The sequence below is a fragment of the Stigmatopora nigra genome, chromosome 18 (assembly GCF_051989575.1).
Source record: "Stigmatopora nigra isolate UIUO_SnigA chromosome 18, RoL_Snig_1.1, whole genome shotgun sequence".
NCBI classification, from domain to species: Eukaryota; Metazoa; Chordata; class Actinopteri; order Syngnathiformes; family Syngnathidae; genus Stigmatopora; species Stigmatopora nigra.
Window position 1 is genome coordinate 4,048,267 of NC_135525.1, and position 23,161 is coordinate 4,071,427.

A 23,161-nucleotide genomic window follows, 5' to 3' on the forward strand; every position below is an offset into this window, starting at 1 on the left:
TGAAAACCCAAAGCGCTCAGGCTGGCAAAAGAGGGGCAATAGACTTGAAGGTCGCCTCAAGGACGCGTGGAGGCACGCAGGTGATTCATGCGCATAGGCGTCGGTCGCACACTCCCACGGAACGCGTGGAAGTGGAGGCAGCATCCAATGAATAATAAAATGTACTGTCTCCTTGTGGACTAAACGAGTACTACGTCTATGCTGAGGAAAAGATGAGCAAGATGACTTTCTTTGGGGAAGTGTATTTTACATTTCATTACAGTAATAATACATAAGGGGCCTGGTTTTAAGGCCTCTGTGGGTTCGAAATTGATGTCGCACTTGAATATGTGGAATATTAAACACCGTAAAAATAAAAAAATAAAAATCCTACCATCCGAATCCATCGGGAAATCCACTTTAGTTGGAAAAATGGCACCACTTCCCAATAAAAAGGTTCAAATGTTGGATAATGATGATGATGATGGGCAAGTCATACAAAAAGCTTTAAGAACTCCTTTGTAGGACAGTTGAAAGGTTAATGCCCGGCTTTTACGCGGCCAGCAGCTCCACCTTCCTCCTCGGACGTTCTCGCCCTGAAGGAGACACAGAGTCAAAACAAGTCTGCTGAGAATATGGCGTCAACAAATAACTGTATGAATAAGATACTGTATGAATCAAAAGCCCATTATTAGGGTCAATATCATAAGGAAGTTAGTAAGTCATCCAGTAATAGTTGTTTTCTTACTGCAAAACAGAAAATAACCAACCAGTAAATGTTAATTTGCCAATATCTACTAGTTAAAAAGGGTATAACAACGCTGTAAGTCTTCTGCGCATATAAGCCTTACCCTTGATTCAATTTTTTTTTTTTAGTGACAAATATGGCGTGTATGCAAGAAACTGTTATTACAATGACAGGATTTAAGCTCTATGCAACTTCTTACGTTACTTTGCAGAGGGCATATCAAGGAAGGAATTAGGCTATTTCAATGTAAAATAAGGCTCTACATGGGAAAAATCCTAGTTGCAAAACCACTTGTAGACCAATTAATTTCAGAAGTAGAGCTACTACTGTATTCTGATTTGCATATTTACTGTACTCTGTACCCTCTTACTACTGTGACAATGAAATTTCCCAAATACGGGATAAATAAAGTTATCCAATCCAAATCATCCACTGCGAACGAGATGATGCCCAAATTATCCATTTAACCCGCTTCCAAAGTATGACGCTAAGACAAACCTTTCTCTTCACCGGCCTCGGGAATACCTGGCAGTTCCTCCTGAGGAACATCAGGAAGCTCGACGTCGCCCTGCTAAGAAGGTGCCAGAAATGTCTAAGTACTCAACAATCATAACAATCAAGAAAATAAAGATGGATGGAATTGTACCTGAGTGATAGCCTCCAGCTCGGCCAGCACAGCTTCTTCATCTTCTTGCGTCAAGGAACCAGACAACATCTCGTCGATTTGCTATGTATAAATTAAAAAATGTGATATGTTTTGGTAACAAACTAGACTCAAACTCTTCATTCTCAACTCAAATTCTACTAGTTTACATATACCTGTCAACTTATGCATTTTCCCGTATTTTATACTTATTTTTTTATCATTTCAAATTGAGTACGCAGTATAAAAACTTTTGTCATGGCTTTTAATCTTTTTAAAGTATTTTTTTTGTAAAACCGATCTCGTTTTACCCATTTCGGCTCGGAAATTTGAAACTTTTGAGTGAGTAACTATGTGCCGTGTTGCATTTGTATGGTTTATTATCGCTTAATAAGGGAAATTGCAATTATTAATAAAGGGAGGAACAGTCCGAGGTTGACAGGTATGCAGTGATTGAGTTAAATGTGTTGATCCTAATTTGTTCACTCATTATAAAGAAAAATATATTTTTTTAAAAGACTCACTCGTTGGTATTCGACAGCATCTTGCGTTTCATCCATGATGCGTTCAACTTCTTCAATGGACATTACCTGGGAAAAAAAAGCATGGAGGTGAAACATGGCTTCACATTCAAATCCAAAATAGTTGGTAAAATAACATTGGACATCTATTTGATGTCATCAGGTCCACCTATTTGAAATAATTAAGATTGGCTAAACAAGAAAGAGGTTGCGGCCTACCTCGTGCATTTTCTTCAGACATTGGTTTCCAACTCGGAGACCGTCGATGACTTTCTTCTCAATCTGTGCAAACTCCAGGTCCTGAACCTAAAACATTGGTCAACCAGAGCAGAGGGGTTAAAAGAGCACAGACCATGGCAGTCCGGATTGGCGACAGGGACTAACCATGCGCTCCAAGTTGCTGATCTGGTTGTCCGTCTTGTCCAGAAGTTGTTCCTGATAACGCTTCTTCTTCAGCAGAAGCAGCGCTTTACTGAAAAAGGACACCCACCAGGCGTCAGCATAACATCCATTAATGGCAGATGTGTTTTTCGCAGGGCAACTCACTCTTTTCTGCCATTTTTCAGCAACTGCTTAGCTAAAAGTCTTTCCTTTTCCAGCTGCAGGCTGATTTTCTTCTGGTACTGTCTCAGTTTATCTCGTTGCTGTTTGAGTTGCTGCATAAACACAACACGAAAACGTCTTAGCAATGCATCCACAAATCTAAAATTAACAGTTGAGGAAAATACTGAACTTAATTATCTGAGTCAAAACACTTGGAAAACGGCTAATACAAAAAAAACACACAAATATACCTTTACAAACGTCTGCGAATTAAAATGTGGTAAGTAACGCGCAGTTATATATATTTTTTTTATATCGTAATATGACTTCAAATTGAGTTTTGAGCAAGACTTACCAAAACGGCCTTGTCTTGTTCTGTCACTCGAGTCTGCTTCTTTTTTCCAAACAAATTCCCCATTCCGACAAAACATTACAACCCCCAAATTGTGCCCGCAATAATTTCCGAGGATTTGCCCTGTTTTGTCACCTTTGGGTAAAGAATTTAAGATATAGACAGCTTGCTAGCTGGCTAACTTTTGCTAAGAGGGCGTGGACAGAGACCACACCCACAAGTATGACGGGACTCTCACATTGACAAACAGAATCCCTTCACATCATGGAGTATGCAAGTAGAGATATTATATATATATGGATAGATGTCACAAAACGGAGTCGGCGGCTTAAGTGACTGGTGGGCATCTTGCGTCGGGGATCTCTATTAGGGAATCCGTATTGGTTTCTTCGATTTATCAACTCTTTGGTTCATAATAAATGTATTTACGTGGCTACGACTCACGGATGTTGGGGCAAATGCTTTTGGTTCTAAGTTAATTCACGTTTGTAAAAAAAAAAAAAAAAAAAAAGACATTGTAATAATAATTTGAGGATGAAACAGCTGCAAACATGGTAAAAATTGAAAAAATTCACTGTCCGGTGCATGAGTGATGAGCACGTTGGCCTCATGGTGAGGGATCTGGGTTCAAATCCAGGTCGGTCCACCTATGTGGAGTTTGCATGTTGTCCCCGGATCTGTGTGGGTTTTCTCCGGGTACTTTTGTTTCCTCCTACATTCCAAAGACATGCATGGTAGGCTGATTGGACACTCTAAATTGCTCCTAGGTATGAGTGTGAGCTTGAATGGTTGCCTCTCTCCTGTAGCACTGTGATTGGCTGGCCACCAATTCAGGGTGTCTCCCACCTCTGGCCCGAAGTCAGCTGGGATATGCTCCAGCACCCCCCGCGACCCTAGTGAGGATAAAGCAGTTCAGAAAATGAGATGAGACGTTATATTTAGCAAACAGCTGTGACGCAAAACGGCCTGATAAGTGACAAAGCTAATCTGTGTGAATGTAAACAACTATTTCTTTTTAAATATGATATCGAAAGATTAAAGAATGTAAACTAGTTTTATAAAGGCTAAAATGTTCTATTGTTTATACGATAACTCTAATCCATTAAGAACATTATATAATATATTGAATAAAATACATGAATAAAATCAAAATTTTAATTCGCAGATTTCAAGAACACTTAAAATAAAGAGAACAATGTTTAGGATCAATAATTTCACATCGATTCCACAGTATAAATAATCATTTTTTGCTTGTTGCATCCTGGCTACCGGGTGCTACATATAAAGTGTCAGCATCAGACCGGGATGTCATCAATGCTGGTGTAAAATGAAGGGGACAGTGTAGCTTATGTCATGTGATGATGGATCCCCTTTCCCGCTGCCTTTTCTAGCAAAATTGGTTGCGTGCCCCACCCTTTACTGTATTCAACGAAAATGTTTAGGTAGACGGCACGAAAGTGGCCTAAAGTTTATCGTCACAGCTGCCGCACAATGCCTTCGTCAGCACTGGCCGTTTCGTCAGGCAAGCGACGCCACTGGAAGGTGGTGCTGAGCGAGCATGGCTCGTCCTCTTCGCTCTCCTGCTCCTTGGCCAACTCCAGGAAAACCTGCAAAGGCAGAAATGATCGGTTGTCACTGGCGTCGTGTCGCCAGGGCTAAAATTCAGGGACAAACAAAAGACTTTGAAATCTGCCTTAGGATTGATTTGCTAGTTCTAGATTCTAGATCTTATTGTTTAACATTCACTATCAGAAATATTGGCCATTATCCTCTATTTGGTGTTTCTCAATATCTGTGGAATTTCAATAGACTAGAAACCTGTCTGTGAGTTCTCGTTCCTTCAAAACTGGACCTCTCATTTCGGTGATGAAGTAAACACGCAAAGGCTAATTGGACTGGTAGGTTAACAGTGCTGCCCCGGGCCACAGTTTGGGACCCTTGAGATTTCCTATAGGCTGTCAATTCCTATAACACTTCAAATGGATTGGACATCAAATATCTTGAATGGCTACCAATGAGGTAAAAATCTGTGGTTTTTTATGATGAGGACAATGGGTGAAGACTCACCTGTTCCAAGGTGGACTGTGAAAAGTTGTAATCCTCAAACTTGAACATTTGCTTCACTGCAAAAACATATATAATCATTTGAAGATGTCAGAACAAGCAGTGTTTGTGTGCTCACATGGGTATACTGACCGCGCTCCAGCTGCGAGAAGGCATCGGCTAGCGAGTCTACGTCTTCTGTGGGAATTTTGTACACCATCATTGTAGTAAAGCTGAAGAGGAATAAAGTATCAGTCAACCCAAAACTACCTCTAGCGCCTTTTTAAATCATATTTCTTTTTCATTACTCTTCTGCATGCATACTCTGTGATACTCATTGATTAGAAACAGCGTACAAAATGTTTTCTTTTACTTTAAAAGTGGTAAAATGACAATAAAATATACACACAGTCATACCTCTACTTAAGAATTTTCAGGTCATGATTTTTTTTTATATGCAATTGAGTGACTCGAGATATGAAAAAGATCCACGTCACAAAACCCCCAAAAAGTAAATGCCTTTCCTTATCCGTTATTTTATTTTGAAAATATGGTTGCAGATGCCTTGACTGTCACCTTAGAACATCACTACCCTCTACTGGGCTCTCATTCTATCTCATATAATGCCAATAGCCTCATTTCCTGATAATTTTCTCTCATTTTTTGTGTTTTCTCACATCTTTCATACAAAATTGGGACACTGACCAATTTTAAAGGGTTTAGTTGGTAGTTGTGTGAGAACTGTGGAATGAATTAGAGGTTTTACATATAAAGTACTCTACTACTTACAAAATTTGTTACAAAACAGCTCTGGAATCAATTAATTTTGTAAGTAGAGGTACGACTGCATTTTGATGTATTTTTAATTTTCAATTCTGAGTATGGCTCTCAAGGAAAATATGAATAGTTTATGTCTCTCTACATCAAAAAGGTTCCCGACCCGATTCATAGGGTCAACAATAGGTGAGTGGATTAACGGTCGGGTGCGTTTCTGTCACCTCTCCTGTCTGGAGGCGAGCGGGAAAATGGCGAGGATCTCTTGGTGAAGCAGTGTCCTCTGCTGGTGGTGGTTCGTCTGATCCCAACCGAGTTTGACCTCCAGGCTGTAGTCGCGGCCGTACTTGGACTTCAAGTGCTGGATGGAGCCCAGGCACCTGGAAGCAAGGGAAACAAGCTCTTGAGATGCGAGGATACGGCAGCGGCGGCGGACGAAGGGGCGCACCTCAGTCTTCCCGAAACCAGGACGGCCACACGGTCGCACACGGCCTCTGCCTCCTCCATGTAGTGTGTGGTAAGCACGGTGCCACGCTGACGCTCCGTCATGGCGGCGCGGATGGCCCTCCTAACAATGCAAGGCCATCTCTTAGTCACACTACAGCAAAACTAACTTTTACTTGCGCTGGGCAAAATGAATTACCTTTGATGAAATCTTGAATTACAAATTGTTTTACAACATGATTACTTTTAAAGTAATACCTTGCCATATTGTGGCTTGGCCCTAGGTTTGGGGACTTTTGACTTTTCAGTTTAAGGTCGGAAATGGCCCGCTAGAGGGTCTGATGTTTGTGAGTTGTGTGATCAAGTGTGTGCACGACTGCACTTTTCTAAATTTCCTATCCGCAGTCACATTCGTCCCCTGCCGTCAAATCAGCATCTTCAGTGGTAGTGATTGAGTGAAAAGGGAACCCTAAATATGTTCCAAAACCAACCAGAAGTTATCTGGGAATGCCCAAAATTCAGTAGGAACCAATAAAGAACAAGAAGCATGGCAAGAATGTCCCTGTAAATCAATAGGAAATAATCCAACATTTAGATACTGTATTTTCCCGCATATAAGCCTTGTTTGTAACGCGAAAATGTGATGACTGAATCAAGGGTACGTTGCTATACTCTTTCACCAGTAGATTTTGGCAAATTAACACACTATTTGTTGGTTATTTTCTGTTTTGCAGTAAGAAAACAACCTTTACTGGATGAATTACTAACTTCCTTATGATATTGACCCTAATAATGTGCTTTTATTTCATCCAGTATCTTAGAAATAGCCCGTTCTGTGATTTTTCTTAAGATCTTCCCTTCAAAGTAACACATTTGTACTCCCTATTAAAACCCTAAATATGGAGGTGAAAATTGTAAATCAAGGGATGGCTTATACACAAAAAATTTTAAAATTCAACGATTATAAGGTAATTTTAAGGGTGAGGCTTCAACGCGGGGCGGCTTATATGCAAGAAAATACGGCACCCTAGACTGCAAGTGAAAAAAAGAATTGACGCAAAATTGCCTGACACTGACAACAAGAGGTCCAATTCACTTAAACTGGCTCATCTTTCAGTACCATTGATGGTGCTAGACGTCCAATCCATTTTGAACCAGAAGGGCGAATTAATAAACACATCTAGCAGCAGGCAAGTTAACTTTTTGGACCAATAATAAACTGGTCCCAGGGTTTACAATGTTTCACTGACCAAACGTGCTGCTTGGACTTGGGGTCCATCCCCGACGTGGGCTCATCCAGTAAGATGGTTTGTGGGTTCCCGATCATGCTTAATGCAAAGCACAGCTGAAGAGAAGAAGACCGAATGTCAATGAGCTTTTTTGGGGGGAAACTAAACATTGATCCGTGCTCTCACTTTTCTCTTGAGTCCAGATGAAAGACACTTGGCTTGCTTGTGCGCGTGGGCCTTCAACTCCAGCACGTTCATCACGCTGCAAAGACAAGATCTTCAAATAACCCCAAATGGGGTGAAATGGAGGCTGCGCACCGTTTGATGACGTCAGGGGCATCGCGTCCTTTGAGACCCTTGACAGCGGCGTAGATCTCTAGGTGCTCGTGGAGCGTGATCCGAGGCCACAGAGGGTTGACCTGAGGGCAGTAACCCATGTGCTCTGACCCCGACCTGCCCGGATTTCCCATCACCACCTGCCAAGAAGTCACTTTTAGATTTTCGGAGAGACTGTTTTCAATGGAAAAAAATGACGCTGAAATAAATGAGTGTTCGATATTTCGTTCTATTTTCAAGTTTTTTTAAACTGGGGGAAAAAAAGAAAGAATTTTTTTTTTTGTTCCTCTTTCATTTTAAATAAATAAATAGAAATATTGATAGAAAATACAGTGTTACCTCGACATACAAGCAATTTGAGATACGGGTAAAATTTTGAGCAAATATTTATCTTGAGATACGAGACAAATTTTGATATAGGGCACTCAATGTGTCAAGGGCCATACCTGTCCTGCTGTGGGCTCGGTATCGCCTGATAGCATGTGCATGATAGTGCTCTTGCCCGATCCGTTGGGGCCCAAAAGTCCGAGAACTTCGCCTGCAGAAAAGGTTAGGCTATTTGGTGAAGAGGAACTTTGTTGAAAAAAAGTCAAGGAGCTTCATTATGACAAAATTAGTGTCCAACAGTGTTCAGCACACATCTGGTTTTACATTAAAAAGCGAGAATCAATATTGACAGTGTGAACCTTTGCGAAGGCAGAAGGAGACGCTCTTGGTGGCCACTTTTCCACGCTTGTTGAGGACAAAACCTTCTTTGCCATCTTTGTACTTCTTCTTCAGGTTACTGGCGACCAGCAGCGGCCTCTGTGGAAAAAATACATTGGAAACGTGGTCTTTGTCTGCGCCTTCTTTTGCCATTGATGTGACCTCGTCGCATGACGAGAGGCTGAGCGCCTCCTTGACCCGAGCCTTCTCCATCTGTACGTCCTCGTCCTCGTCTGGACATTCGTCGGGGTCGGCCCGGGCTTTGGCCCGGCTACTGGAGCGGATCCTGCCAACACAAAGCTCACGTCTCGACAAATGTTTGCCTGCACGCGTGTTAGATAAGTTTGTTGAACCTGGAGTGCCAATGATAAATAAATGCCTAAATGTGTATATGTATATGCATGTTAAAAATGTGTATATGTAGATGTATATTAAAAATGTGCATATGTATATGCATATGTATATTAAAAATGTGTATATGTATATGTATATTAAAAATGTGCACATATACATGTATATGTACATGTATATGTATATGTATATGTATATGTATATGTATATGTATATGTATATGTATACGTATACGTATATGTATATTAAAAATGTGTACATGTACATGTACATGTATATGTATATGTATATGTATATGTATATGTATATGTATATGTATATGTATATGTATATGTATATGTATACGTATACGTATATGTATACGTATACGTATATGTATATTAAAAATGTGTACATGTACATGTACATGTATATGTACACGTATATGTATATGTATATTAAAAATGTGTACATGTATATGTACATGTATATGTATATATGTATATGTATATGTATATGTGTATGTGTATATGTATATGTATATGTGTATGTGTATATGTGTATATGTGTATATGTATATGTATATGTATATGTATATGTATATGTATATGTATATGTATATGTATATGTATATGTATATGTATATGTATATGTATATGTATATGTGTATGTGTATATGTATATGTATATGTATATGTGTATATGTATATAAGTAGACCCTTTCCCAAAAGAACCATTTTTAAGAAAGCCAAAACAGCAAACATGTTGAGGAAAAAAGGTACACATCGTCGATAGTGACCTGCACAGGAGATCCGTCCTGACGTTCCTACCGCCGTGTCGTACTTCCAGGCAACGCAGTACAAACATCAGCACGACGCACTGCAGGTACGGCTGAACACACAAAACACAACGGCCGGCACCTCTACCTTCCCGTTTACTGCACCCAGCAAAAAGATAAATTAAACGTTGGTCTTTACCGCCAAAAATGAGACGATCACGTTGTTCCACACGAAGTTCTGATCATACCCGGAGGACAAGAAGGCGGTCTGGTGAACGAAAAAAAATACATTCAATTTCATTCAAACTGACCATTCGATGAAGCAAAATGAAATCAAAATGAAATGTTCATTTTTATTTGGCCCGGCAACTACCAGTTGTTTTGGAATCGGTACCAAATTGGTACCAGGTTTTGGTAACCAAACCCACCTATAATGCAAAAGAATTGTTACTACAGTAATCCCTCGAATATTGCGCTTCACGACACCGCTGTTTTTTTCTGGGAGATTTTTTTTAATTTGTATAAAAAAAATTCTTGAGAGATATTGTATGCTATACATGCATTATGTTTTTTCCATATTTTGAATCATATTGCCAGAAATGAGGCGATACACACGCCTAATTGTCAGGGTAATACCTTGCTGATGTAGTTGAGGCACCCCATGAGTGGATAGAGCGGGTTGAGCACACATAGGGCCTGGTGAAACGCTCCAATCACCGCCTGGTTGTTCCCCACCAAAGGAAGGTGAACCAGTGCCGCCGACACCACACTGACCTAAAATATGCATGTAACAGTTTAAATCATCATTGCAGCATGAGGTCCAGGTCTTGAAGTGACAGAGCAGCCCCAGTACAGTCATTCAATTTTTAATGTTAATCTAGAAAAATAAAAATAAATAATAGTACTAAATATTTCTTTTTAAATTATTTCTCGTCTTCCTCATTCATTTGTATGGTTTAATGATTTAAAAAAGGCTAAATATTCCTTCATGTCAGTTTTTAGTGGCGCAAATCTCAGCTAATGAGGCGGGGACACTCTGAATTGGTGGCCAGCCAATTGCAAGTCACAATGAGACGGACAATTTGGAATGTGGGACAAAACCAGAGTATCCAGGGAAAATCCACACAAGCCCAGGGAGAACATCCACGCTCCAAACAGGAGGACTGACCTGGGATCGAATCCAGGACCCCAAAACTGTGGGGCCGACATGCTAACCACTCATCTTCTGGCCGCCTAGTTTTCATCCCATGAATGAAAAATACATTTTAAAAAAGACAAAAAAATTAAAAAACAGAAACGACTTTGAGATTTCTGTATTTTAAACAGTAAAAAAAAGATATCTAACTGATTACTCAACTAATGGCATCAATATTTGGTGATTAGTCAACTCACATCAAAATAATCATTTGTAACACACCTTTTGGAGGTCTGCTCTTAAATTTCCCGCTACATTTCACTCACCATCATGCAGATGACAGAAAAGAAGTCCTTGTTGCTTTGGACTCGATTGAAGCCGAAAGAGCAGACGTACGTGAAGAGAACAACGGCCGGAGCGAAGCCCACGGTGCACATTACCTGAGAGGAGGAACGGAAAAAATCAATGCTTTGAAGGCAATAGGCAGCAAAATACTGTGGCATAGTAGGCACGGACCACAGCGCCAAAGTTTTGTAAGGTCAGCAGATCTCCAGTGTGGAAGAAGAAGACCGCCAAGGTCATGCAGGACAGGAGCAGGAAAAAGAAGGGGACGTCCACAGCTGCTCGTCCACACCAGTACGCCGATGGTTGCATTCCGGATACCCGCAGCATGGAGCGGCACTTAAGCTGCACGCAAAGTTCAACACTTCAGTGATTATGCTTCAGGGCCTCCCAGTTCAAATGGATTGGATATCTATATAATACTACTTCTCATTGGCAAGTAGTCGTGCGTTATCCTATTGTGAGGACATTTGTGTGCATCATTTTGGGAATATTTTGAAGGGAAGACAAAAGCAAAAAAAACCCTCAATTGATTGCATCTGAAAGTCAGGGTGGGGCAAATACAGCCAACTCAAGAGAAGAAAGGAATCAGAATTTCAAACAAAAATTAGAATTAAGATTAGAAAACCGTCTGAAAGTCTGAAATAACATTAAAGCAGTAAGAACAGTTGCTTATGTGTATTCCTTATTTCAAGTGTTCCAAGTGGTAAAAGGTTACTGTGTAGTCCGGATAAAAAGTGATTATTTTTAACCAAGATTAATGTAAATTATTCAAACATGGCCAAAAAAAATCAATACCTGTCCATAAATCCCAAATAAAGAAACGGACCCCAAAAATGTCCTGAAATCACTTAAAAGTCACTGAAAATCTACCAGAAGTTAATGTCCCAAAATCAGTAGGACGGGACTTTTAATTAATAGTTCACCCTAACGTATGCATTTTCTCTGAAAATTGCATTTTCCAGCAGAACAACTGTGGCTGACGTGTTTTCACTTTACCTCTCGGTCTCTGGTGTGTTCCATGGCGAAGTAGGCGGGCATCCCGGCGGCCAGCATTCCCAGCAAGACAGCCTCGATGATGACCAGCGCGTAGGATGTGGCATCAGGGATTCGCTGTAGGGTGCCGACGACAAGGTCAGCGAGCGATTGCACACGTGGGTCCGACGGCTCGAGAGGCACTCACGTATTCAAAGGGTTTACTCCACGTTCGGATGCGTCCTGTACCGTTAAGACCTCTGAGCAGAGCGTTGCTGAGGATATTGGCGATCATGGGTAAAGAGTGCACTGCGGTGCTGTTGAAGGCCAGGCTGTAGCGGAAACCCTGTAGGCGAATATTTGCATCTTCTCTCGTCTGAACATTACGGCTTCCATAACAGTCAATAACCCAGTGATTCAGAATTTAGTGACATTGTTGGTCTCAAAATGGTTTAAATCCTCTTTTCCGGCCTCTTATTGAATTTACTCTCATTAACAAAGGACATCAAAACCATTTTAACTGGGATGATCAATAAAAGCTGGTTCTAGAGGTGACTGTGAAGTTCCTTTCAGAAAAGACTGTAATTAACCAAACCACCTTCTGTTTGTGCCTCACATATCTTGTACTCAATACCGATTAGCATACATGAATTGACATCTCTGAATCTCTTTGCCAATCAACTTAAAGCCTGGCTTTAACAGAAATAGACATCAAAACCATTTTAACTGGGATGATCAATAAGAGCTGGTTCTAGAGGTGACTGAGTAATTCCTTTCAGAAAAGAGTGAATTTAGCCAAACCACCCTCTCTGTTTGTGCCTCACATACCTCAAATTCAATATCAATTAGCATAAGTGGATTGACATCTCTGAAACTCTTTGCATTATGAAGCCTGGCTGTTAGACGGAACAAAATTTCAAAATACTACCTAGACCTGTGCTACTTGTGTATGTATCATTGTTTCTATACTGCTATCTAGTCTTTTGTCCTGTTTCTTTCCTCCTCCCCTTACAATGGCCTTTTTGATTTTATCTTGCATTTCTAACATCAAGTTGCATACATGACTAAAATTGGGAAATTAGCCTTTGGCTATAATCTTACATATTTATGTAAGATGTGAGGAGCTTTGTTTTGCTATGCATCCCCAGAATATCAACTCTATGTGAGCTGATAGACTTGGTTAAAATACAAATTTGTGGCAGCCTTACTGTACATGTTATAGACACAAGTCGGACCTGACCTTGCTGGATCCTGTCACGTTGATGGCGGCGCTGTGTGGCGCTCCCGCCACATAGTCGCTCTTCTTCATCATTTCCACCCCAATGTCCTGCGCTTCAAGGTTTCGGATGAAGTCGGAAATGTCCGAACCTGAGGAGGTTGCGCTTGACGTTAAATCCCGGTGCACAGGACATTTCCTGTCCTCTTTCCATATTTTCCACACGGTAAGGTGCACCATCAAAGAATAGCTTATCTTAAAATTTGTTTCAAATACTAAAAGCCGCATCGGATGATAAGACGCAGTTCAAGTAGTGGGTTGTGTTATAGATCCACAATCTGGAGCTGAAATAGTACTACTAATAATTTTAGTTGCGCCTTATAGTGCGGAAAATACGGTACATTGACTTTGTATTAGAATCTTGTGGGTTTTTTTTTTACAGGAATCTTAACGACTCACAATGCTGATGGTACAGGACTTACATTGGTTCCTGTTGGTCAAAGTCAGAGCACCCACCTGTGGAGTTGGTGATGAGGAGATTGCTAGCGTATTTGGTGGGAGGCTGATCTTTACGCAGGAGATAGATGGGCAAGAACTGCCGACCCGGTGAGGCGATCTGGATGTTGCCGGTGAGCAGGGAAAGGACCAACAGGGAGGCCACAAACACCAGTAACAAGGCCAGACTGTTGGGTAGAAGTTAAGAGTAATAATGAGAGAAAACAATGCTTTTGGATTGGGGGATTTGTTCAATTGCAACTCCCAGTTTAAATGTGTGGACGAGATAATAGTGATTACTCTCCAATTTCTGTAGTCCTCAGTGCAAATACTGATTATATTTGTGATGAATCAAATGAAGAATTTTTGCAAACATCTGCTTTTGTTTTAAACAATTGCTACGGTTAAGTGATTCATCGACTGATTAATTAGCAATTAAATCAACACCTATTTTCATAGTTGACGATTGGTTTAGTGATATTATGGACAAAAAAATGGACCGAATATATTTCCCAAAAACTTCTTACACATATATTCTCTCAAGTATTATCTTATTATTCAGCTTTCCTTGCCTATTTTTGGGATGTGGGAGGAATTCATTTTTAATCTTTAAAAAAATATATAATATAATATAGGCGACATAGTTTTAAATGAAATTTTCAGCCAGTGGTCTGCCTTGAGATTTTTTTTAAAATGCAGTGTGCCATAGTTAAAAAAAAGATTGGGAAACACTGCTCTAGCTTAATAGCCAAATTCATAATCACCTATCCAAGAAAACCAACAGACAGGATCAAATGTTATTATAGTGGGATATATCAATAGTAACTTGGTGATCAAATTGGTAAATCGCAATTTATGTATTGACAACCTCTGGTCTTAATGAAGTGATGAGTGGAAAAATGGCAAATAACGATTTGCTGCACTTACATATAGACAAAGGCCTTCCTCTCACGCCACAAGTTGAGAGCGTGAAGCCGCGCCACCGAACTGAACTGCTGCCGCCAAAGCGCCCCACCGCGCACCACGTCTGATTTGCCGTTGAAGGTCAACAGTTGCCGCTCCGCATCGTCCCCTCCACCATCACCCTCGTCATCTGCCGCCTCCTGGTTGAACACGCTGTAATCTGCGGGAAATGCGAATAAAAATGTCAAAACCTGATTTTTTAGAAAAAGTAGGATTTTTTTTGCTAGTTTTCCAAGACCTGCTTCGTCTACTTCCGCCTCAGACTCCAGCCGCAGAAAAACATCCTCCAGCGTGGTCATGGAAACGCCATAGTTGAGCATGCTTGCATCCGGTCGAGAATCCAACTCAGAGAACAAAGCTGCCAAAAAATGTTTTCAGTATTATTTTCCATTGTAGGCTAAGGTTTCTTACAGTGTAATTGCATAAAATAACACAACTGAAAATCTGTTTCCGACTTGCAGCTCACAGGACGGTATTTTGCAGCCTCTTTCTTGTTACCTAAAGTGTGAGCCTGATTTGTTTTTAGTTCATTCCTACGGAAAACATTCATTCATTTGAGTCGCGAGCAAATCGACATACGAGCTCAGTCTGGGAACGAATTAAGCTCGTATCTCGAGGCACTACTGTACAATAATCCCTCGAATTTCAAGGATAATGTAGACCAGACATGGTTGCTGTAATTGAAAAACCACAAAGTAGGAATACTACCACTATTATTTCTACCATACATACCAGTTTCTGTGTTCATACAATATCAATGAGTCGTGATATTAAATGTTATAGAATGATATGCATATGTAAATACTGTAATTTATTGATATTTAAATAGAATGTGTCTATATAATGTGTGAATACTAGTACTCAGTCCTTAAGTACTGACCTCTGACAAACTCTTCTCTGCTTAGTCTTAATATGTTGGAAGGATAACAGTAGTTAGATCTGACAAATTAGCCTTATTTATGCCTTTTACTTCTTCTACTTTAACATTGTACAACTACAACATTGACAATTCACAGCACCAGAATGATTGACAGCCACATGACTGTAATAGTAGCATCATTAATATCACTGATAGTTAATAAAAAGTAACATTTAATTTTTGTTAGTGGTATAGAAATTTGTATCAGTATCACAAACTTTTTTGAGTTATTGGGTTAAAAATGTTAGTATCGTGGTAACTGTTGTCTGTACCTGCAAAGTTTTCCCTGCTATCAAAAGGTAATGTGAAAGTAAGCTCCGCCTCCTGCCGCCGAGTCATCCGGGCTTTGGGAACGTGCCGCTGGACCAGTGCGGAAATCTGGCTTGCGTCACAGCGCGGACTGACCGACATCCTGTCGGGTGGAGAACGCATTACTCAATGTTTTAGCTGAACCGAATCGGACTGCTGGGTTACCTGAGATGATAGCCCACGCCGCACTTTGTCTTGAGGAACAAGGACGAGCCGACACATTTGAGGCGTCCCTGAGAGATGACAGCTTTGCGATCTGAGACGACAAGGGCGTTAAGAGTCATTACGTTTTAAATTTTCCATCATATTGCAAGCGTAGTTGAGTTTGCGTACCGGCCAGGATGTCAGCCTCGTCCATGTAATGCGTGCTGAGGACCAGTGCCCGGCCTGCCCGCCGACTCTTCAGAAGGGACCACACCTGGTGGCGTGAGGAAGGGTCCATTCCAGCAGTGGGCTCATCGAGTAGTAAGATCTAAAAAATGAATAAATAAATACATTAAAAATAATTTTAAAAAGCCCCCTGAACATTTACAAATCGTAAAAATCTAGTAAAAAAAATCCATTTTGAGCTGGCCCTAGATCAAGTTGGCTGTCTATCACCACTAATGGCAGTGAAACATTTTCACTGACAGCTCTCTCAGTTGAAATAAATTGAACACCTTCCATATCTTAAGTATAAATATTTAAAATCCAAATATATCAACCAATATTGAAATGGAAATTTGAGTTGAAAAATCAATGCAATTTTAAACGAATTGGACATCTTCTGTAATTTATGTATAGAAGACCCCGAGTACAAAAGTGGAATAAAATTTAAAATCCAAATACAAAAGTGGAATAAAATTTAAAATCCAAATACAAAAGTGGAATAAAATTTAAAATCCAAATTCAAAAGTGGAATGAAATTTAAAATCCAAATACAGAAGTGGAATAAAATTTAAAATCAAAATACAAAAGTGGAATAAAATTTAAAATCCAGATACACAAGTGGAATAAAATTTAAAATACAAATACAAAAGTGGAATAAAATTAAAAATCCAAATGCAAAAGTGGAATAAAATAAAAAATCCAAATACAAAAGTGGAATAAAATTTAAAATCCAAATAGATCAACAAACTGACGCAAAAATATTAAAAATATTGACATTAATAGTGAACCAATGAAATTATTTTGGGAGCACTGGCTGCTTTCTGCTTGAAGTCCAATCCATTTGGTCTGGGAGGTGTTAACGAACAAATGTCAAAGGGATTTGACGACTAGCACCGTCGTTGTCACCCGTGATTGAATAATACACTTATATATTGAATTGTATGTACCTTGGGGTCCCCCAAGAAGGCAATGGCTACCGCTAGCTTCCTCTTCTGGCCTCCGCTTAGATTCTTGGCATGAGCCGTCTTGATCTTCTCCAAGTCCAGATCCATCAACACTTTAGACACCTTCATTGCACAGCGACGGGTCAGCTTAGAAGCAAAGCAAACACGCAATGACCAGGCTCGATTCGATGTGGCCTCGTTACCTCGGCGTCAACGCAGGCCGGCGGGATGCCCTTGATGGCGGCAAAGATCCACAAGTGTTCCTCCACACTGAGGACGTCGAAGACGATGTTGAACTGCGGGCAGACGCCAACCATCCGCTTCAGGTCTGAGCCGCCGGGCATTACCGGATGACCGTAAATGGCGGTGCTGCCGGCGCTGGCCGGGCAGATGCCGCATAGGATATTGATCAAAGTGGATTTTCCGGCACCACTGTGGCCCAGCAATGCCGTGATCTGGCCCTCATAGATGTCCAAGCTGAGGCCTCGCAGCGACTCTGCTCTATCGTCCTTGGTGACGAACACCTTGGTCACGTTATTGATGCTGCCGTCGACCATGAACAAACATCGGTCAGTGCTGAAGCATCGACACTTTCTTTCCAGAAGCAACTCACCGGATGGCCTCTCTGCCACGAAACTCAGGTGAAATGGGCTCCGCTGACTCGCCCCTGCCGGGAGCACCGTTGGCCTCCGCATCCGATGGCGAGCTCAAATCCATGTAGCGTTCGGTGCCTTTGGACCAATAGGATGGCTTCAAGAAGTACAACAAGGACCTCCTCATTCCAAACCGGCCTGCCGGAGATGGGGCCGAGATTTTTCACATCCTTGAAAACGGCGGCATTCAAAATGCCCATTTTTTCCATCGGAACCAAGTGCTCACCTGGCAGAACCATGTCCAAGTAGACAGCCAGCAGCAAGTACAGAACGATGTCAAGAAGCAGCATAAGTAGCGGCACATAAAGCGGATGAGGCCCGCTCGCCAGTGACCCGAAGGTAGCACCGTCACCTTGAGCCTCTAGATACACCACCTGTAAAGTGATAACAATAATGTCATACATCTCGCATACATTCCCATCATTTTCCATTAATAAGTAATCTAACATACGTATAAACCACTGAAAGAAGGACACACCTAATGAAGGCATTAGTCATTGCGAATGGCGGAGCTCGCTCGCTAATACGAGAGGAGTACAAACAACCCTCGATAGGTTGCATCTGAAAGTCAGGGTGTAGGCGGGGCAAATAGAGCCAACCCAGGAGAAGAAAGGTATCAAAATGTAAAACTAAATTAGAATTAAGTTTAGTGTAAGGTTAGATTAAACTTATTTTTAGTGTGTCTGCATAGTAATCCAAGTTTGTTTTATCCAAGTGGTTTTAATAGAGAATACAAAAGTGTTACTTTGAAGGGAAAATCTTAAGAAAAATCACCGAATGTGCTATTTCTGAGATACTGTATGAACCAAAAGCAGATTATTAAGGTCAATATCATAAGGAAGTTAGTCATTTATGCAGTAATGGTTGTTTTCTTACTGCAAAACAGAAAATAACCAACAAATAGTAAATGTTATTTTACGGACATCTATTGGTTGAAAAAGAGTATAGCAATTATGCAAGTCTTGTGTGCATATAAGCCGTCTCCTTGATTCAGTCATCATGTTTTTGCATTACAAATAAGGCCTATATGCGAGAAAATACGGTAAATGTATACATTTGTGATTGACCCTGTTGAATGTAACTAACAAGCACGAGTACACCAACAGGCTGAAAATTGATGAGGGGGAAAAAAGGGTTCTTTGATTAGATTTTTTGTAATGCCAATGTTTTGAAAAGGTCTATATGAGTATGCGTGTAAATTTAACCTGAGCAACACCAATGGAGAAAGCAGCAGGGGAGAGTAGGCAGAAGATCCCGACCAGTGGCTGGGGGAAATCCTTCATGAGGACGGTGAAAAGCGACAGGCATCCGAAGACCACAGTCAACATAGAGCCCACCGTGCTGGCCAACTTAGGCTTACTGAACAATGGTGTCAACATGAAGGAGAAGGAGATCTGCGGACAGGAGTAAAATGTCAATAGGGAGACCGCTTAGCCAACCGACGTCGTGGTTTGGGCCGTACGTGCCGCTCACCGAGGAGATCCCGTAGAGGAAGATGAGGGAAAAGACCACAGCCAAGTTGCTGTGAGGGAAGAGTGACGTGGAAGTGGCAATGACGGACATCAGGACGGACATGGCTGTCACTAGAACTGCATATAGGAGGGCCCACGACATCCTAGAGTGAAGAAAAAAATTGTGTAGGGATATATATATAATTATAACTCTACATTAATCCCTCAAATATCGCTCCTTCACTAGATCACACATTTTTTTCCGGGGGAAATCTTTTTTTTTTTTTTTTTTTAATAGTTTTTTTGGTAAGTTCATAAAAATGAGAAAATCCAAGCTGAAACTTGCAAGCCGAAGCCACGCCCCTGTCCTACGCTACTAGCAAATGGCCGAGGTTGAAAGGTACGTGTAGATGTGAAGGCGCCCGTTTTACCAGAAGGCTGAGTTGTAGAGGCCCATCATTGTCATGGTGTCTTTTATCCGCCGTTCCTTTTCGGCCGCCACGTTGACAATGAGGAAGGTGACAAAAGGCGTGAAGGCCAGCACCAGGTAGATGGAAATGAGCGCGTGGGGGAACTTCTCCACCTCCACTGAGGCAGGTCGCCCCATCATCACCACTGTGACATCCAGCTCACTCCAGACAGCACGCTTGGTCTTCATCTGGACACAAATGCAGAGTCCGTTCAGTTTCAATTTCAAAATATTTTACTCACGGAAACCAAGACTTGAAAAACTATTCTGTTTTATTATTTTTTGGAGATCAGTTTTGTAATTGTTCTTTTTATAAATTTATAATTATATTACGATTTATAAAGGGGAAACAAAGAGTAAATAGCTTTATCCCTAAAATAAAATATGGACATTTATCATGCTCTCTTATTTCATTTGAAAGATATATATATATCTATATAATTGTATTATTTAAATATATTTTCTAAAAAATATGCCCAGTTTATTCATCTTTATATAGATTTTATTCACTCATCACAATATTCAATTATTCACAATCCTCAGGATTCGCGGGGGGTGCTGGAGCCTATACCAGCATACTGGGGGGATACCCTCAATTAGTGACCAACTGATCACAAGGCACAAGACCGAGAACTATTCACGCTAACACGCATACCTAAGTGCATGAATTGTCTCTATCATAGCACACCTGGACAATGGCGGCGTCAATCAGCAACTGGAGGCGGACGAATCCCGAGTACCAATAATTGGCTGCTCTGCAGTTGACAAAACCACCTGGGCAGGTAACTGTGAAAGGAAAATCCAAGCCCAGGTAAACACCAAATGCCAATCTTACTATTTGCGCGCCGAGCCCTAACCGCTGGATTCTGTGAAATCGCTCGGATGTGGCAACCGGTCATAAGGAAAGCGCAGGCTGTACGAGGTGGCTGAAGCATCGTTGAACACCACGCCCACAAAGCTGGACGGCTGGTAGAGGCTGGCATTCTCCATCTCCTCTTCGCTGCCAAACACCTCCAAACCGTCACGGAGGTCTATCAAAAGCACAAATGGGAACATGAGTCAGTCAAAACAAATGCATGCACGTGGCAAGCTGTGGCTTACGCATTTCCTGGGCAACTTCTTCCATTATCCGGTTGGTTATATTGGTGGCGGGGGCGTAGCCGAGACCCCTGAAGACCGCCACTTCGTCCTTATCACACTCGACCGTGGCCTCGCCGGCGTATGACATGTGTGGATTGTGAGTGCTGATGAGGACCAACAGAGCCAGCAAAAGCAGCGGCAAAATCACTTCCTGAAAATGAAAATAAGACAAAAGGGCTTTTGGTGAACACAGACTTTTAAAATAAAAGCCCCAAATTTCATTTTCGTTTTTTATTTGAAAGCCTTAAACTATAAGTCATATTTTGGAACAGTGATTATTTCGTATTTTACGTTGCAAAATCAACAAAAGTATTTTATCTGGTTTAAAAAAAACACAAACTAATGATCAAATATAATAAAATCCCTTAATAAGTATATCATTTTAGATATAAAGGCTTTTTTGAGACCATTTTTACTTGGCCAGTGAAGTGGTTGGCGTGTCGGCCTCACAGCTATGGGTTCGAGGGTTAGATCCCAGGCCAGTTCTCACTGTGTGGAGTTTGCATGTTCTATGCAGGGTTGCGTGGGTTTACTCCGGGTACTCCGAATTACTTCCACATTCCAAAATCATGCATGGTAGGCCCCCTAAGTATGAACGTAAGCATGTATATCATTTGTCCCGTTATACAAAGTGATGATGTACTATCTGAAATGCTCACGTTTAATTGGCAAAACATTTCTGGAATTCAAAAATGGCGGCTCACAGCCATTTTTCCTACTTTTCCTCCTTGTTAAACTAGATTTTTTTTTCTGCTAGAATGTATATGATCAAAAAGATTACAATTCCGATACCTGCAAGCTCTGCTGTTTGGTCCTCCACTTGATGAGTAGGTTTTTGTGGAGCAGAACTCGGGTTTGCTGCCATACGGCAGCATCACTGCCGGTCCTGGCAGGTTTGGCATCCGCGTGCATGATAGCGGAGCTCGTCGGACCGCTGCTGGCCTCCGCTGGAAAAAACACACACAATGAGACAAAGGTACGCACACTTGAATCCATTGGCGGCCACAGATGTCCAATTCATTTTGAGTGGGGGGGATTTTAAATTGGACCTCTATAGCCCCCAATAGTAGTAATACATGATCATTCAATACCAGCCATCCCAGTTGAAAAGGATTTGATGTCTATGACTGTCAATGGTGGTGCATAAGCTAAAGGGGTATATAAGGAGAATATGTAATCACACAACAAAGGCACGCGCGAACACACACACCGGACAGCCGTACACACACACGGGACAGTCATTCACACACACACACACACACACACACAACTCAGTCATTCAGACACACAGGACGGTAGTTCACACACACACAGGACAGTCGTTCACACACACACACACACACACACACACACACACACACACACACACACACGCACAGGACAGTCGTTCACTCACACACACACACACGCACACACACACACACAGGACAGTCGTTCACTCACTCACTCACTCACACACACACACACACACACACACACACACACACACACACACACACACACACACACACACACAGGACAGTCGTTCACACACACGCAGGACAGTCGTATATGCACACACAGGACAGTCATTCACACACAACACACATCACCGCAGACAGCCAACAGAAAAGCTTGCACACACACACAACACACTGACAAGTTACATGCATCCATGCACACCCACTAACACAATGGCAAACAGCTAGCCTTAGAATCGCACGTGAAAACACTCATCGAAAAAAGAAGTGTGCGTTAAACACCATTAGAACACTGGAGAATAAGACTCACTCACGTTTTTTAAAAAAATGATGAAGACATTCAGGCGAGGTAGATTGTCTTTTTGTTATGTCTCGTCCACATATCGTTGACTGTCACTTCCTGTTTTCCCCCTAACGAAATGTGATCTTCACCAATGAGAGCCCATCGTTGTATGAACGCTTGCATCAGTCGTTTGAAAACACTCTTCAACGTGGAAAAACATCACGTAAATCACACAAGAAAGCACAAATTTGACGTAACAATAAAGTCGAGTGATTTCAATTGTTTAAAAAAACGCTTTCCTATCTCAAAAGGTTGTCCACGTCTATGCAAATTAATGTCTGTCTTTCCGTGACGGCGACCAATCGTAGCTAGTCGATTTATAAATGACAACGGCTTTCGCCAATCTTCTTAAAAGTGAAACCAGAACTATCATTGTACGAGATACAAAACAATTTAATTACATGAAAATATGCCGTGAATTTTTTTAAATCCCATTTTGTGAAATGACCCAGTACAATTATTTTTGCGTGATTGAATGCAAAATAACCACATTTACATTTGAAAAAGACATTTTTACAACAAATAATTGGAATCAACACCTGCGGTTAGAGCA

General features: G+C 41.2%; 2 protein-coding genes across 3 annotated transcripts; both read right to left on the minus strand.

Moving 5' to 3' along the window:
- Nucleotides 1–226: 226 nt before the first annotated feature.
- Nucleotides 227–3,030, minus strand: chmp6b (charged multivesicular body protein 6b). 2 transcript variants are annotated; one of them, XM_077738862.1, is made up of 8 exons: nucleotides 2,790–3,030; nucleotides 2,438–2,547; nucleotides 2,276–2,363; nucleotides 2,111–2,197; nucleotides 1,895–1,960; nucleotides 1,374–1,454; nucleotides 1,226–1,295; nucleotides 227–575 (listed from the first exon to the last, which is right to left on the minus strand). In XM_077738862.1, the coding sequence occupies exons 1-8, from the start codon at nucleotides 2,850–2,852 to the stop codon at nucleotides 532–534; spliced, it is 609 nt and encodes a 202-aa protein (XP_077594988.1). In that variant the 5' UTR covers nucleotides 2,853–3,030; the 3' UTR covers nucleotides 227–531. The 2 variants fall into 2 exon arrangements, with proteins under 2 accessions (XP_077594988.1, XP_077594987.1); XM_077738861.1 differs by having other exon boundaries at nucleotides 1,226–1,298.
- Nucleotides 3,031–3,927: 897 nt separating this feature from the next.
- On the minus strand, nucleotides 3,928–22,844 carry abca5 (ATP-binding cassette, sub-family A (ABC1), member 5). Its single transcript, XM_077739298.1, has 37 exons — nucleotides 22,580–22,844; nucleotides 21,598–21,752; nucleotides 20,767–20,956; nucleotides 20,523–20,696; nucleotides 20,354–20,451; nucleotides 19,628–19,854; nucleotides 19,219–19,360; nucleotides 18,951–19,139; nucleotides 17,972–18,119; nucleotides 17,706–17,883; nucleotides 17,296–17,635; nucleotides 17,096–17,215; nucleotides 16,113–16,251; nucleotides 15,945–16,035; nucleotides 15,743–15,882; nucleotides 14,790–14,909; nucleotides 14,516–14,711; nucleotides 13,610–13,776; nucleotides 13,118–13,245; nucleotides 12,086–12,223; nucleotides 11,902–12,015; nucleotides 11,077–11,247; nucleotides 10,887–11,000; nucleotides 10,062–10,199; nucleotides 9,625–9,693; nucleotides 9,447–9,538; nucleotides 8,480–8,603; nucleotides 8,299–8,416; nucleotides 8,059–8,150; nucleotides 7,595–7,752; nucleotides 7,463–7,538; nucleotides 7,298–7,392; nucleotides 6,052–6,171; nucleotides 5,828–5,983; nucleotides 4,983–5,062; nucleotides 4,854–4,909; nucleotides 3,928–4,393 (listed from the first exon to the last, which is right to left on the minus strand). Exons 2-37 carry the CDS (start codon nucleotides 21,715–21,717, stop codon nucleotides 4,262–4,264), a joined length of 4,950 nt encoding a protein of 1,649 aa, XP_077595424.1. The 5' UTR covers nucleotides 21,718–21,752; nucleotides 22,580–22,844; the 3' UTR covers nucleotides 3,928–4,261.
- Nucleotides 22,845–23,161: the final 317 nt, after the last annotated feature.

What these genes read in the sequence shown, in the direction of transcription:
- chmp6b (XM_077738861.1), bottom strand. Translation starts at nt 2,852, where the DNA reads ATGGGGAATTTGTTTGGAAAAAAGAAGCAGACTCGAGTGACAGAACAA. An exon ending in ATGCTGTCGAATACCAACGA is followed by an intron (nt 1,455 to 1,894) that starts GTGAGTCTTTTA and finishes ATTTATACATAG; the next exon opens with CAAATCGACGAGATGTTGTC. An exon ending in AGCTGGAGGCTATCACTCAG is followed by an intron (nt 1,299 to 1,373) that starts GTACAATTCCAT and finishes GCACCTTCTTAG; the next exon opens with CAGGGCGACGTCGAGCTTCC.
- abca5 (XM_077739298.1), bottom strand. Translation starts at nt 21,717, where the DNA reads ATGCACGCGGATGCCAAACCTGCCAGGACCGGCAGTGATGCTGCCGTA. An exon ending in AGGAAGGCCTTTGTCTATAT is followed by an intron (nt 13,777 to 14,515) that starts GTAAGTGCAGCA and finishes TCTACCCAACAG; the next exon opens with TCTGGCCTTGTTACTGGTGT. An exon ending in CCGAGCCCACAGCAGGACAG is followed by an intron (nt 7,753 to 8,058) that starts GTATGGCCCTTG and finishes ACTTCTTGGCAG; the next exon opens with GTGGTGATGGGAAATCCGGG.